The following is a 16,804-nucleotide window of genomic DNA, read 5'->3' as shown; positions in this document are numbered from 1 at the left end:
TGTGGGTTGTTTAAAAAAGCCAAAGCAGTACTAGAGTCCTAGCCCAGACTAGTTAAACCAGAATCTCTAGTGTGGGTCTTAAAAATGAGAGCCAGAAAAAAAAACACGTCGGTTTTATATTTTTCAATGAGCCAAAGTCCATTCAGAAGAGGGAGTAGAGTCTATCTAGCTGACTGGTTATTTATGTGTTAATGAGTCATAAGTGAATTAGCAGGGAGTGTTATAAAAGCCTTGGAGTGCAAGCTCACAGTTCTCTTGGTAAGAAGAGAAGGCTGCAATGGACCCAGCTGTGGTTCTGGTGCTCTGTCTCTCCAGTTTGCTTCTCCTCTTCCTTTGGAGACAGAGCCCTGGGAGAGGGAAGCTTCCTCCTGGCCCCACTCCTCTCCCAATTATTGGAAATATCCTGCAGGTGGATGTTAAGAACATTGGCAAATCCTTAACCAATGTAAGTATGCTTTATGCTCCTTTCATGACTTGCAAAAGGTGAATAATTAACACTTATACTTTTTAAGAAAAATTTTATGTTCAATTAATAAATGATAATAATATATAAAGGGTAAAACACTATGTTTTGAAACACTGGAATGATCAAATCAGGGTAAACACATTCATCATCTCCAACATTTATCATTTCTTTGTAGTGAGAGCAGTTAAAAATCCTCTCTTTTATGTATTTTCAAATATACAATATATTATTATTATTAATTATAGTCACTTTGCTGTCCAGTAGAACGCCAGAACTTATTACTCGTATATAACTGTAACTTTGTACCTGTTGTCCAACATCTTCCCTTTTCTCTTCCACCTCCACCCTTCTGGCCTCTGGTCCCCACCATCCTGATCTCTACTTCTATGAGTGCAACTTTTTAGATGTCACATATAAGTGAGATCATACAGTATTTTTTCTCTCTGTACCTGGTTTATTTACTAAACATAATGTCCTCTAGATTCATCCATGTTGTCACAAATGAAAGAATTTCATTTTTATTTTTTAAGGGTAAAGAGTATTTGTTTATATATACCACATTAAAAAATTGTTTGTTGATAGACACTTAGATTTTTTCCATATCTTGGCTATTGTGAATGATGCTGCAATAAACATGGGCATGCAGACATCTCTTTGACATACTGATTTCAATTCCTTTGGATATACACCCAGTAGTGGGATTGCTAGTTCATCTGGTAGTTCTAATTTTAGGTTTTTTGAGGAAACTTCATACTGTTTGCCCAACTGCATGTACTATTTACATTACCATCAATAGTGTATAAGGGTTCCCTTTTTTTCACATTTGCCAACATCTGTTATCTTTTATCTTTTTTATATATAATAGCCAATCTAAGAGATGTGAGACAATATCTCACTGTGGTTTTAATTTGCATTTCTCTGATGATTAAAGTTTTTGTGCATTTAAAAAATATATCTGTTGGCCATTTGTATGTCTTCTTTTGAGAAATGTCCATTCAAGTCATTTGACTATTTTAAATACGGCCATTTGTTTTCTTTTATAGAATAGTTTTAGTTTCTATATATTTTGAAGATTAGCCCCTTATCTGAAGTGTGATTTACAAATATTTTCTCCCAATGCATTGATTTACTCTATTGTTTCCTTTGCTGTGCAGAAGCTTTTTATCTTGGTGGAATCCCATTTGTATATTTTTGCTTTCATTGCCTGTGCTTTTGGGGTAATCTCTAAAAGATATCTGCACAGACCAATGTCATGGAGTTTTCTCTCTATGTTCCTCTAGTCATTTCTTAGTTTCAGGTCTTATGGTTAAGTCTGGCCTTAAACATAATCTATTTTGTGTTGGTTCTTGTAAAAGGGGTGAATAAGTGTCCATTCTCATACTTTTGCATATGGATATCGAACTTTTTCAATACCATATATTGAAGAGACTGTTCTTTCCTCATTATATGTTCTTGGTACTTTTGTCAAAAACCAATTGACTGAAGAGTTTATTTCAGTGAGTTTATTTCTGGGCCCTCTATTCTATTCTTTTGGTCTATGTGTCTGTTTTTATGCAAAGACCATGTTGTTTGAATCACTATAGCTTTGTAATATATTTTGAAATCCTGTAGAGTGATGCCTCCCTCCAGCTTTATTCTTTTTGGTCAAGATTGCTTTGAATATTTGGGGTCTTTTGTGGTTCTGTACAAATTTTAGGATTTTTTTTTTTCTATTTCTGTGAAGAATAAGATTGGGATTTTCATAGGGATTGCATTGAGTCTGTATGTTGCTTTGGGTAGTGTGGACATTTTAAGAATATTAGTTCTGGCCAGGCACGATGGCTCACGCCTGCAATCCTAGCACTCTGGGAGGCCTAGGAGGGTGAATCACTCAAGGTCAAGAGTTTGAAACCAGCCTGAGCAAGAGCAAGACCCCGTCTCTACTAAAAATAGAAAGAAATTACTGGGACAGCTAAAAGTACATGGAAAAAAATTGCCGGGTATGGTGCTACATGCCTGTATTCCCAGCTACTTGGGAGGCTGAGGCAGAAGGATTGCTTGAGCCCAGGAGTTTGAGGTTGCTGTGAGCGAGGCTGACACCACAGCACTCTAACCAGGGCAACAAAATGAGACTCTGTCTCAAAAAAAAAGAGGGGGGGGATACCTTTGCATTTATTTGTGTCATCTTCAATTTCTTTAATCAATGTTTTATAGTCTTCAGTATACATATCTTTCACTTTCTTAGTTAAATTTATTTCTAAGTATTTTTTGATGTTACTGTAATGTATTGTTTTGTTAATTTCTTTTCAGACAGTTTTTTGTTAGTGTATAGAAATGCTACTGATTTTTGCACCTTTATGTCGATCCTGTAACTTACTGATTTCTTTATCAGTTGAGGCAGCCTTTTGATGGAGTCTTTAGGATTTTCTCTATATAAGATCATGTTGTCAGCAAACAGACAATTTCACTTCATCCTTTCCAATATGGATATATTCAATTTTCTTTCTCTTGTTTAATTGCTCTGGCTAGAACTTCCAGTACTCTGTTTAACAGAAGTATTGAGAGGGGATATCCTTGTCTTCCTGATCTTACAGAAAAAGCTTTTAGGTTTTCACCATTAAGTATGATGTTAGCATGGACTTGTTGTATATGGCTTTTATAGTATAAGGGAACATTCCTTCTATATTGCTAGAGGCAAATTATTAAAATATGTTATGGTAAAGCAAATATCCACTGTGGAGTATTTTTTTGGGGGTATGTCATTGTCATAAATGGTGGAATGAGATAATGCATTTGGCAACAGAGAAGCTTTTGAGTTGTAAGTTAGAGTCAAAATAATAAAGTGCTGCTGCCCTTCTTCGTTTCAGTCATTTGCTATGATTTTTTTTTGCCTGAAGGTAAATAGTAATGGAGGTGTTTTGTGGTTTGAGATTTTATTCAAGAAGTCAGCTACTGTATGTGCTGTATATTTCATTTAGATTATCCATGAAAATTAAACTTCTCCAAGGCATCAAATCATGCCTTATGTCAAGGAAATATCTATGAATTCATGATAAACATATATGAATGAAAGAAAGAATTAATTATTCAGGGATGGCTGGGTAGTACTGGTATACTTTTGGCCTGGTCATAAAGCTGCTGTCTGTGACCTAAGCATGTATATAACGTGGAAGAAATTCTTCTTCCATGAGGTACTACACGTCCTGGGACTGCCTGTGTGGTACCTGCTCTCTTTCTGTGGTGATCATACCAGAGGATCTGAAGTGGGCTTGGCAATAGAATCACTTGAGGTGATTTTTAAAAATGTACATTTGTAGTATTTATCACAGGACTCCTGACTCAGAATCCTTGTGGGAAGAGCTTTGGTATTAGTCCTAAAGCATGTCCCAGCAGCTGAGTACTGGCCCAACTGTGAACAGGGTGATAAATTGATCAGGCATCAGAGGTTGACTAAGCAAGGTTCGAATTTGGATCTTCTATTTATTAGTTTTGGGAAACTGGAAATGAATTTGAAATTCTTTAAAACTCCATCTCTCTTATGTGTAAAACAGAGTAACTAAACCAAGTTTGAGGTGTCGATGTGATGAGTAAGTGTAATAATCTGTGTACTAATTGCCTGGGCCATTGCCTGGCACATCAGAGTTGCTCTATATGTGCAGCTATAACAATCACCATCATATTTATCAATTTATATATTAAAGCCAAAAATATTTACATCTGTGTTGGAGAGAATAAAAATATCAACAATATGCTGATAATATCAATCTGAATCATATACAATATATAGACCAAATACTGACTTCTTTTGTTACTATTTGAATCTCCTTTCCTATTTTCAGTTCTCAAAAGTCTATGGCCCGGTGTTTACTGTGTACTTTGGCATGAAGCCCGCTGTGGTGTTACATGGATATGAAGCAGTGAAGGAAGCCCTGATTGATCATGGAGAGGAGTTTTCTGGAAGAGGCCATTTCCCAGTGGCTGAAAGAATTAATAAAGGGCTTGGTAGGTGGGCCTGTGCCTGAGTCAGCAGTGGTAAAGGGGGTGGGGAGGATGGACAACAGTCTTGTAGAGCTCCTAGGCAGAGCTTGGCCTCCCACATGGCTGTGGAGTGTCAGCTCCCTCTTCCTTACCTGGGAATTCCCTCTTAGTTTCTGTTTCCCATTCTGGTAGGAATCATTTTCAGCAATGGAGATAGATGGAAGGAGATCAGGCGCTTCACCCTCATGACCCTGCGGAATTTCGGGATGGGGAAGAGGAGAATTGAGGAATGTGTTCAAGAGGAGGCCCGCTGCCTTGTCGAGGAGTTGAGAAAAACCAAGGGTGGGTGACTTTTTTTTGCCTATAAAAGTTTTTAAAATTAATTTAAATTTTTTTATTGATACATAGTATTTTTACATATTTGTGGGGGTACATGTGATATTTTGTTACATGCATAGACTGTTTAATAATCTAGTCAGGGTATTTAGGATATCCATCACTGTGAGCATTTATCATTTTATGTGCTGAGAACATCTCAAGACCTTTCTTCTACCCATTTTGAAATATACAATACACTGAACTTAACTGACTGACCCTTGCCCTCTTATCAGGCATGAAACAAATGACATATGCTTTACCTTAATTAGTCTATATTTGCACGGTCAGCTTCACTGACATGTCTAGGGCCTTCTTCCAAGGCCTGTGACTACAATTTCCACCAGTAATGATGCTTATCTATGGTTTTAAGTGCCCGGGCATCTTTAGTGCCGCTCGCATCAATTGTAATTTCCATGTTAAACAATTATTTGAAAACTATCAGCTGGCATTATTTAATGTCACTATTTACTATATTGTTTTATATGTTTTCAGAAAATATATGCCCTAGCATAATCCTGTAAATTACACAAATACCAAGTTATAAAATGATTTATTTCTAAATATCAACTCTTTTTTCTGTTTTTGAGACAACGTCTTGCTCTGTCACCCAAGGTTGGCTGTGGTGACATGACCATAGCTCACTGCAGCCTCGAACTCCTGGGCTCAAGCAGAGACTGGGTCTAGTTATGTTGCCCAGGCTGGTCTTGAACTTCTGGCCTCAAGTAGTCCTCCTGCCTTGGCCTTCTAAAGTGGTAGAATTACAGGCATGTGCCACTATATCTGGATTCAAGTATTATCATAACTCTTTCCCCTGCCTTCCCTAATTGTAAATTGGCTCAGTATTCAGCTTTCGTTATGTTCTTCTCCGTTTTTATTTATGTATATTAATCATGTTTTTTATTTCCTATATTTCATGATGCTTTCACATCTTGGGGACCTTGTGGACCCAGGAAGGGACTTCCCCTGCCAGAGTTAGCTACTTCCTAGATATAGCAAATATCTTGTCTGCAGCATACCTTTGATTTATAAACCAATGTGTTCAGAGGCCACACCCCCATCCACTTCCTTTATCAAACTCTCACACAGCCAGACAATATAATTGTCCCGTGTTATCCATGGCGGATTGGTTCTAGGTCTTCCTGCAGGTACCAAAATCCATGAATGCTGAAGTCCCTTGTATAAAATGATGTAGTATGTGCATATAACTCATGCGTATTCTCTTTGTTAGATCTGGAGACAAGAGGGAGACACATGAAGCATGAGCTGTAGCAAAATGCTGTTTATTTTGAGCATCTGGCTGAAGATGGGTGGAGGCCAAAAGAGTGTCCACCCTGAGGGAGGGGAAAGCCTTGGGTTTGATAGAGGGATTTTCTGGGGGCAGTGAGCAGCACCTGCAGAGATAGGGAAGGAGGCTAGCTTCATCCTTATCAGGAGGAATAGGAAGGCTGCGTTGCTGCAGCTGTCTGTGGTCCTGCAGCTGTCTGTGGTTGAAGTTAGCTTCACAACCTTGGACTCTCCAGACTCCTGCGGCTTTTGTTTCACAGGCTTTAGAGTCACGATCTAAGTATTACGTCCTATGCATACTTTTCAGGTTCCCATTCTAAGTAAACCTAGCACTCTTATATGCTTCAAATCATCTCTAGACTACTTATAATACCTGATAGAATTTAAAAGTTATGTAACTAATTGTTACCCTGTATTGTTTAGAGAATATTGACGGGGAAAAAATGTCTGTGTAGTCTGTACATGTTGAGTACAGATGCTTTTTTATTCCCAAATACTTTTCTTCTACGATTGGTTGAATCCAGAGATGCGGAACTCATAGACAGGAGAGCTGATTGTATTGTCCTTGCCCTAAATTACCCCAGGGCCAGTGCTAGACAGCTAGGGAGGGACTACCCCATGAGTCCATAGCCACTGAAATTATTCAAACTATCCATTCCTAAACTTACTTGAGTACCTACCCTATTTCTCTCGCTCCTTCCCCTGAAAACCTCAATAAAGGCTCCAACCCACAGTTCCTTTTGCTCCTGCATCCTGACCAACCCTGGGGCTTCCCTGTTCCCATGCCCCACAGTGGTGTGGGTGCCTCTCCTCTTGGAACTATGAGAAACACGCTATCTTTTCAAGGGCAGTCTGTTCAAGGGCAGCCTGTTTTGTTGACCTCACCATATCTGAATAAACACAAAATCCTGGGTGAATTTTATTTATTTTTATTTTAAAAATTTTTTTAAATTTCAGAATATTACAGGTGTACAAACACTTTGGTACATATATTGCCTTTGCACCACCCAAGTCAGAGCTACCAATGTGCCCATGTCTCAGATGGTGTGCACTGAACCTATTAGGTGTGAATTTACCCATCTTGTCCTCCCTGCCCCCACTTGCCCAACACTGGATAAATGTTACTTCCATATGTGCATATAAGTGATCAATTAGAACCAATTTAATGGTGAGTACATGTGGTGCTTGTTTTTCCATTCTTGGGGTACTTCATTTAAGAGAATGGGTTCCAGCTCCACACAGGATAATACAAGAGGTGCTAGATCACCATTGTTTTTTGTGGCAGAGTAGTACTCCATGGTATACATATAACACACTTTATTAATCCACTCGTGTATTGATGGGCACTTGGGTTTTTTCCACATCTTTGCAACTGTGAATTGTGCTGCTACAAACATTCAAGTACAGATGTCTTTATTATAGAATGTCTTTTTTTCTTTTGGGTAAATACCTAGGAGTGGGATTGCTGGATCAAATGGTAGTTCTACTTTTAGTTCTTTGAGGTATCTCCATATTACTCTCCCTAGAGTTTGTACTACTTTGCAGTCCCACCAACAGTGTATGAGTGTTCCTATCTCTCCTGTGACTTTTAAAACAATTGAATTTAAAATAAGTTTTATGGCAATTATTAACCTTCCCCTGCAAGTTCAACTCACCTATGAAGTGCTTGTCACAATGAGTCTGATTTCCAGCTTAGATTCCAAATTACTCTGTTTTTATTATCTTTCCCAAGCAAAGAGAAAAGAAAGATGGAAAACCAGGTTTTTCCTATGAGTCATGCACATGCCCATACCCTAAGAAATCTCAAATTTATAATCTCCTACCTTGCTGGCTAGAATAAAAGGTTTTCTGAAAGCCTAGTGCCCTGGCATGTTTTGGCTAAAAAGGGGTCTGGCCTAAGAGCAGTTAACTAAACAGGCTTCCTACTATTTAATTCCCAATAGTTACTATACAACACTTTTGATTCAAGTCAAGTCAGTCTTAATTACATTTATGATACTCTGATACATAAAGTTTATTAAAGATTTGATTATAACAATATGGTTTAAAAATTGCCCATAAATTGCTTATTTTCTTTATCTGTGAAATGATGGAATTGACCTACATGATGATCAAATGTAAAAATTTATAATAACATGGTATTTCTTGATGGCTAGATAGAACAATAACCCAGAATTCAATAAAGGGTAGGTTTTGTCCAGATAAATTAAATGTAGGGCCTGGTAATGCCACTTCTTAGAGCTGAAAATTCTTTTTTTTTTTCTTTCCATATTGAAATAAGGAAATAAAAATTTTCCATTTATCAATTTAACCTATTTTGTTTGTAATTTAAGTCTGAAATGAAGATTGTTTATTTTACTTTGATTTTTGCAAACAAATCTATCTTCTCATTTGTGTTCATTTGTGTTAGCTTTTTTTCTCATATAACATGGATGGCTTTTTCTTTTTTACATTTGTTCCATCAAATACCTGAATTTCTCATATCTTTTTCTCTTTAGTCTTCCCATCTGCTGGTTCTACACAGTTTCTTCAATTATTCATTGTATTAATATATAAAATATTCCCAAGTACTTAAGCATTATATTTCCTTCCTTCCTATATCAATGCTTAATTGTGTACAAGTTTTCTAGATAAACATGATTCTGCACTGAGGACTTGCATTATTAGGTGCTTTTAAACATGGCTTCTTCATTTTTTTTTCTTTTGTCCTCCAAAGTAACAGGCACCTTGGATCAGAATTGTGTATAGAAAGGCAGTAATGGAAATGGAGAATTTGGAAAACCATTATTAAATGGGATAGGAAGGAATGATTAATTCAGGTTCACAGGAAAAGTGATGTGCTAATTTTAAGTATGCTCAAGTTTTTGCTGATAAGGGAATTTCTAGGTAGACATTGCTTTATAGATTCTAAAATTACAATTACCTGTTATTGAAGTGTTTTGTATGTATATTTTAATGGTATTTGAAAAATGTTTTCAATTCTTTAGCCTCACCATGTGATCCTCTATTTATCCTGAGCTTTGCTCCCTGCAATGTGATCTGCTCCATTATATTCCGGAATCGTTTTGATTATGTAGATCAGACTCTTCTTAACATGATGGAAAAATTCGATGAAAACCACAGGATTATGAGCTCCCCATGGTTACAGGTGAGGTCAACAGCCTCTCTTCTGAACACATTACTTACATTTTTCTCTGACAAGTCCAAAATTCTATATGGACCAAGCCATGAAGTAACTGTGTGAAAATTGTACATTTTAGATAATATAATGTGGTGACTCTGTAAATCAGATTCTTCTCACTCCTTAGGGTTTTTTTTCTTTCTTTTTGAAGGCTCTAGCTGTTACTTTAGTTTTCTTTCTGAGCTATTGTTGTAAAGTATGTATTCTTTATTTGTATGGTCTCTGAAGTCTCTTTTTCCTTAGCTTATGGTCAGCTAGTTGTGAAAGAAATTTTCTTGAATGTGAACAGCCAAAATAAAAGGATAGATAGATATAAAGACAGAGAGAGAGAGAGAAAGAAATAGAGATGGAAAGATGTAAGGAAGGAAGTAAAGAAAGAAACAAAAATGGAGTTAGAGAAGGAAGGAAGTGAGGAAGGAAGGAAGGAGGGAGGAAAACACTTCCAGATTAGCTGTGTTCTGGAGCACTCCTTGTTACAGCTTCCACTTGTTGCTGAAGCTGAGTCTGGATTTCAGCCAGAGGTGAAAGTTTACAGTCTTCTCAGGTCTTTTGTTAGCCTAGATCCTGCCCTGGTCATGTCTGTGGCTTTCTAACTTTCTCAGTATATGTGCACACTTTTGAATGTCTCAATTTTGGAAGATACTGTCTCCCCAGCTTTTGTTTCCACGGTTTTAGTGCTCTATGGTGTGTTTCAGTTGTAATCTTTTTTGTTCCAGGTGGGTGTGGGTTGTCCATTTGCATTACAAGGTTTTTGAGAAATGCCCACTGCTTTTCCCTCCTGAGTAAATTCTGAATCAGTTGAAACAAAGGCAAGTGCCTTATATTAGTCCTTCAGGTAGTCCTCAGACATGTTAGACACAAACAGAATTCTTTACAAGTAAGGTCTACTCTGGTTCCTTTGGAACCAGCATGCTAGATCCCACACTGGGACAGGAGTTGCCCTTGTCCAGACCACTTCCAAGCCAGTGAGGGAGGTAGGACAGGGAAAATACAATTATGACCAAACTACCTTACCATTTTTAGGTTTCCTTTTTTATGATTCAGCTTTCTCTTAGTTGCTTAAATCTTTGACTGTTTTCCAGAGTTCTGTCAAAGTTGATTCTATTTTTCCTTGATTTTTTGGGATGTTTTTGTGGAGAAACAGGCTCTTGGAACTTGTATGCTGTGTCTTTTTTGCTGATATCACTCTGTGAAGTGAATGGTTGAATGCCACAGTCCTGTCTAGATCTTCACATCACAAAGTGAACGCCTGTGATAGATAGCAGATGTCTTTATTTTACAGATGAAAAAACAAATGCCTGAGTATAGAGCTGGAATTGGCTAGTGGTTTTTCCTCCAAACCTCAAAACCCGGTTTCCAGGCAGTGCTTTGGTGACTCCCAAAAGCATGCCCATGGTTCTCAATGGAGATCCAAGGCCCTTGTTAAAAAGCTTCCGTTACCCACGGGGTTGTCCCCCAGTCAACACCTAGTGACCTCTTCATCATATTACTGGGCAGAAGTATCCTGACTTAGCGTGTCAAGGGGGGATAATGTTTGGCAGCACAGAGGTAGCCAGGAAACTTTGTGTGGCATAGGGGGTATTTGATGCTTCAGCTAGGATCCTAGTTGACAAGGTAACCAGGGTTAGAATGATAAAATGATTGCATTTGGGGGTTATGAAACATAAAAATTTTCCCTGTGCTGAGCTGGTATGTCTTGTCTTTCTCTCTGCCTGAGAGATAATTATGGGATTTTACAGAAGTAACCTAACTGTTCTGGTACACAGTTACTTATCCACAAAATGCTGAATTGGTGTTTCATAGTATCTTTGCACCCTTTCCAGTTTTAAAATAGTGATTCTCTTACTGAGGCTGCTTGCTAGTAGCAGAAATAGCAGGGAGTGACTTTGTGTTCTATTTCAGGTTACTGAAACTTCTTTAACCTCTGTCCTCACCTATAAAATATGAATCATAGCAATTCATGCCATTCTAAATTTCAAGCTGTAGGGAAGAAATAATGTAAAAAATAAGAGAAGTGACATAAAGATGCTTTAATACTCTAAAAATAGCATATGAATACAGAAAATTATAATCATCTTTGATTCTCTGGTCACAATTTTCTCCTTTAAATCTATCACCATAGAGGATTACTTTTATGTACAATCAAATGCTTCTCCTAAACAGGAAAACCATTTTTTTAATCTCGGTTTTAAACCAGCAGTTAACATATGCTATATATGTCTTCAATATATGTTAATAATTTAATGTTAATAATTTAATAATATGTTAATATGTTAATAATTTTTTTAATCTTTAAGGTCTGCAATAATTTTCCTGCTCTCATTGATTATCTCCCAGGAAGTCATAATAAATTATTTAAAAATTTTGCTTATGTTAAAAGTTATGTTTTGGAGAAAATAAAAGAACATCAAGAATCCCTGGACATGAACAATCCTCAAGACTTCATTGATTATTTCCTGATCAAAATGGAACAGGTGAAATGTTATTTGTTTGCCTGCATTTTGAGGTTCATTGAGCAGTCTATCCTGGTTGGGTATGCTTAAATCATCAGGCAAGAAAGGCTTAACAAGCACTTTGAGTACCTATTGTGTGTATAGGTTTGTACTAAGCATCATGGAAGATTTAAAATTAAATTGTTGAGCAATTAGAATAGATAGGTACTGTTTTTAGGTACTAATTATCTTAAGAAAGACAGAATGCACACCTCAGGTGAAGTGAAAATACAAATAAATTAGCAAATACAAAATATGTAGCCATAAAATGTTCACATCACACAGTGTGTGGGAGAGTGAGAAGGAAGGGTTTAAAGAAGGCAGTAGGTGGGCCTCCTGTACATGCTGAGGTTTGATGTAGATCTTTAGATATTTGCAGTGAACAGCAGGGTAGTGGATTTCAGCTGGGAAGAATGGCGTGATGAGAGGTTCAGGGCTGTGTGGTGGCAAAGAGATGGAGGAGAGAAGCCCCACTGAGTGGAACCAAAGATGAAATTGAGTAGTACGGAGTTGGAGGTTGCATTATAGAGCTATTTCACTTATTTGGTTAAGTTTATTCTTAGGTATTTTATTTTATTTGTAGCTTTTGTAAATGGGATTACTTTCTTGGTTTCTTTTTCAGATTCTTTACTGTTGGCGTGTAGAAATGCTATTGATTTTTGTATCCTGATTTTGTATCCTGCAACTTTACTGAATTTGTTTATTGGTTCTAATAGTTTTTTTGAGGTGTCTTTAGGTTTCTGAAGTTTAGATGGAAGGTCATATCATCTGCAAACAGGAATAATTTGACTTCTTCCTTCTCAATTTGGATGCCCTTTATTTCTCTCTCTTGTCTGATGGATGGCTCTAGCTAAAACTTAGAGTACTATGTTGAATGACAATGGTGAAAGTGATCATCCTGTTTTTTTCTAGATCTTAGAGGAAAGGCTGTCAGTTTTTCTCCATTCAGTATGATACTCTGTGGGTCTGTCATGTAACTTTTATCATGTTCAGGTCAGTTCCTTCTACACCCAGTTTTTTGAGAGTTTTTATCATGAAGGGATGTTGAATTTTAATGAATGCTTTTCCAGCATCAATTGAAATGGTCATATGGTTTTTGTTTTTCTTTCTGTCGATATGATATATCACATCTATTAATTTGTGTATGTTGACTCATCCTTGCATCCCTGGGATGAATACCACTTGATCACGATAAATAATCTTTTTAATGTGTTGTTGAATTCTTTTTGCTAGTATTTTCTTGAGGATTTTTGTGTCTATGTTCCTCAGATATATTGGCCTATAGCTTTCCTTTTTTGTTGTGTCTTTGTCTGGTTTTGGTGTCCTAGTGACACAGGCCTCGAAGAATGAGTTTGGGAGTTTGGGAGTATTCCCTCCTCCTCACTTTTTTGGAATAGTTTAAGTAGGATTGGTACTAGTTCTCTGAATGCTTGGTAGAATCCAGCAGTGAAGCTATCGGGTCTTGGACTTTTCTTCGATTGGAGACTTTTTATTACTGCCTCTATCTCATTACTTGTTACTGGTTTATTCAGGTTTTGGATTTCTTCCTGGTTCAATCTCGGTAGATTGTATATGTCTAGGAATTTATTCATTTCTTCTAGGTTTTCCATATAGTTGCTCGTAGTAGTCTCTAATGATCCTTTTGATTTCTGCAGTATCAGTTGCAATGTCGTCTGTTTATCTCTAATTTTATTTATTTGGGTCTTCTCTCTCTTTTTCTTAGTCTGGCCAAAGGTATGTTTCTTTCTTTTCAAAAAAACAACTTCTTTCATTAATCTTTTGTATTTTTTTAGTTTTAGTTTCATTTATCTGCTCTGATCTTATTTCTTTTCTATAAATTTTGAGTGTGGTTTGCTCTTATTTTTCTAGTTCTTTGAGATATATTGTTACATTGTTTATCTGAAACTTTTCTACTTTTTTCATGCATGCATTTATTGTTATAAACTTTCCTCTATTACTGCCTTTCCTGTATCCCATAGGTTTTGATATATTATGGTTTCATTTTCATTTGTTTTGAGAAATCTTTAAATTTCTTTGTTAATCTCGTCATTGACTCATTTGTCATGCAGGAGTATATTGTTTAATTTCCATGTGTTTGTATAGTTTCCGTTGTTCCTCTTGTTATTGATTTCTGGTTTTATTTCATTGTGGTCAGATAAAATATTTGGTATGACTTCAGTTTTTTTGAATATTTTAACAGTTGTTTTGTGGCCTAACCTATGGTCTGTCCTTGACAATAATCCATGAGCTGAGAAGAAGAACGTGTATTCTGCAGGTGTTGGTTGAAACATTCTCTAAATATCTATTAGGTCCATTTAGTCTACAGTGCAGATTAAGTCCAATGTTTCATTGTTGATTTTCTGTCTGGATGATCTGTTCAATGCTGACAGTGAAGTGTTGAGTTCTCCAACAATTACTATATTGGGGTATATCTCTCTCTTTAACTATAATAATATTTGCTTATATATCTGGGTGCTTCAGTGTTGGGTGCAAATGTATTTAGAATTGTTATATCCCCCTGCTGAATTGACCCCTTTATCACTGTATAATGGCCTTCTCTGTTTCCTCCTAGAGTATTTGTCTTGAAGTCTATTTTATCTGATAGAAGTAGAGCGACTCCTGCTATTTTGTTTCTTTTATGGTTTCCATTTGTATGGAATATCTTTCGATCTCTTATTTTCAATCTATGTGTGTCTTCATATATGAAGTGTGCTTCTTGCAGACAACATATAGGTGGCTTTTTTTTTTTTTTAGTCCATCTGCCACTCTATGTCTTTCTATTGGAAAGTTTAGTTCATTCACATTCAATGTTATTATTGATAGGTAAGGACTTTCTCCTGTCTTATTGTTATTTGATTTCTGGTTGTTTTGTGGTTTCTCTCTTTTTTCCTTCCTTCCTGTTTTCCTTTGTTAAAACTGATTTTCTCTGGTAGTGTGTTTTAATTTCTTACTTTTTATTTTTGTGTATCTGTTGTAGGTATTTTGATTTGAGTTTACCATGAAGCTTGCAAAAAAGACTTTATAACCAATTATTTATTTATTTATTTATTATTTATTTAAACACATGACAACTCTGCTTACAAACAAATAAACAACGAGAAATCTATCAGAAATTCTACCCTTTATGCCACCTTTCCTTTTAATTTTTTCTTCTTCCCATCCATATTTTTTAATACAATCTATCTCTCCAAAAGTTGTTGTAGTTATTTTTGATAGATTTGTCTTTTAGTCTTCCTACTCAAGGTATAGGTTGTTTATACAGCATAATTACAACAATATTCTGTATTTGTATACTTACTGTTACCAGTGAGTTTTATACCTTCAGATGATGTCTTACTGTTCATTAATGTCTTTTTCTTTCAGACTGAAGAACTCATTTTAACATTTCTTGTAGGACACATCTGGTATTGATAAAATTCCTCAGCTTTTGTTTATATGAGAAAGTCTTTATTTTTCCTTCATGTTTCAAGTATATTTTTGCAGGGTGTAATATTCTAGGGTTAAGGTTTTTTTCCTTCATCACTTTGAATATATCATGCCACTCTCTCCTAGCCTGTAGAGTTTCCACTGAGAAATCTGCTGCCAGGTATATTGGAGCTCTTTTACATGTTCTTTCTTTCTTTTCTTATTGCTTTCCTTAGGACTTTTTCTTTATCAAGCTTTGGGAGCTTGATTATTAAATTCCTTGAGGTAGTCTTGTTTGGTTTAAATCTGCTTCATGTTCTGTGATCTTCTTGTACATGAATATTGATATCCTTCTCTAGGTTTGAAAATTTCTCTGTTATCATTTCTTTCAATAAACTTTCTACTATCTCTGTCTACCTCCTCCTTAAGGCCAATTAACTTTTAGATTTGCCCTTTTGAGGGTATTTTCTAGATCTTGTATGCATGCTTCATTCTTTTTTGTTCTTTGTTTTTTCTCTTCTAATTGTATAGTTCCAAACAGCCTGTCTTCAAGCTCACTAATTCTTTCTTCTACTTGGTTAGTTCTGCTGTTGAGAGTCTCTGATTCATTTTTTTTTTTTTTTTTTTTTTGAGACAGAGTCTCACTCTGTTGCCCAGGCTAGAGTGAGTGCCCTGGCGTCAGCCTAGCTCACAGCAACCTCAAACTCCTGGGCTCAAGCGATCCCCCTGCCTCAGCCTCCCAAGTAGCTGGGACTACAGGCATGCACCACCATGCCCGGCTAATTTTTTCTATATATATTAGTTAGCCAATTAATTTCTTTCTATTTATAGTAGAGACGGGGTCTCGCTCTTGCTCAGGCTGGTTTTGAACTCCTGACCTTGAGCGATCCTCCCGCCTTGGCCTCCCAGAGTGCTAGGATTACAGGCATGGGCCACCGCGCCCCGCCTCATTTTTGAGTTTGTCAATTATATTCTTAAGATCCAGAATTTCTGCTTGAGTTTTTAAAAATTATTTCGTTCTCTTTGTTCATTTTCTCTGAGAGACTTCTGAATTCCTTCTCTATGTTGTCTTGAAGATCACTGAGCTTCTCCAGGATAGCTATTTTGAATTCTTCATCTGAACAGACACATATCTCCATCACTCCAGGATTGGTTACTGGTACCTCATTTAGTTCGTTTGGTGAGGTCATATTTTCCTGGATGTTCTTGATGCTTATAGATGTTTGTGTATATCTGGGCATTGAAGAGATAGGTATTTATTTTAATCTTCACAATCTGGGCTTGTTTGAACCTGTCCCTTTTGAAAAGGCTTTCCAGATACTCAAAGGAAATTGAGTGTTGTGATTTAATTCTTTGGTCGCTGCAGCTGTACAAGCACTGGGAATACCCGAAGCCCAGTAATGCTATTACTCTTGTAGACTCCCAGTGGTACCACCTTGGTAGACTTTGGTAAGATACAGGAGAATTCTCTGGATTGGCAGGCAAAGTCTCTCACTCTCTTCCCTCACTCTCTGTGCTGGGCTGCTGGAGTTGGGGGAGGAGTGACATGGCACTCCCCTGTGGCCACCAGCACCAGGTCACACCTAAAGCCAGCTTAGTTTCACCCATCTTTGTATATCTATTACAGGCTTTTGCTTTGTG

The 16,804-nt window shown here is 36.8% G+C and overlaps 1 protein-coding gene across 1 annotated transcript in view; it reads left to right on the top strand.

Moving 5' to 3' along the window:
* Positions 1 to 249: 249 nt before the first annotated feature.
* CYP2C18 (cytochrome P450 family 2 subfamily C member 18) overlaps positions 250 to 16,804 on the top strand; it is a 38,896-nt gene continuing 22,341 nt past the window's right edge. Inside the window, exons 1-5 of the mRNA XM_012766380.3 lie at positions 250 to 445; positions 4,285 to 4,447; positions 4,616 to 4,765; positions 9,073 to 9,233; positions 11,564 to 11,740. Of these exons, the coding sequence (XP_012621834.1) occupies positions 278 to 445; positions 4,285 to 4,447; positions 4,616 to 4,765; positions 9,073 to 9,233; positions 11,564 to 11,740 (819 nt within the window). The 5' untranslated portion in view covers positions 250 to 277. The remainder of the gene's footprint in view (positions 446 to 4,284; positions 4,448 to 4,615; positions 4,766 to 9,072; positions 9,234 to 11,563; positions 11,741 to 16,804) is intronic.

This window comes from Microcebus murinus, chromosome 14, assembly GCF_040939455.1.
Source record: "Microcebus murinus isolate Inina chromosome 14, M.murinus_Inina_mat1.0, whole genome shotgun sequence".
Taxonomy (NCBI): domain Eukaryota; kingdom Metazoa; phylum Chordata; class Mammalia; order Primates; family Cheirogaleidae; genus Microcebus; species Microcebus murinus.
The sequence above is the reverse complement of the archived record's forward strand: the minus strand, read 5'-3'. Positions and strand labels throughout refer to the sequence as shown.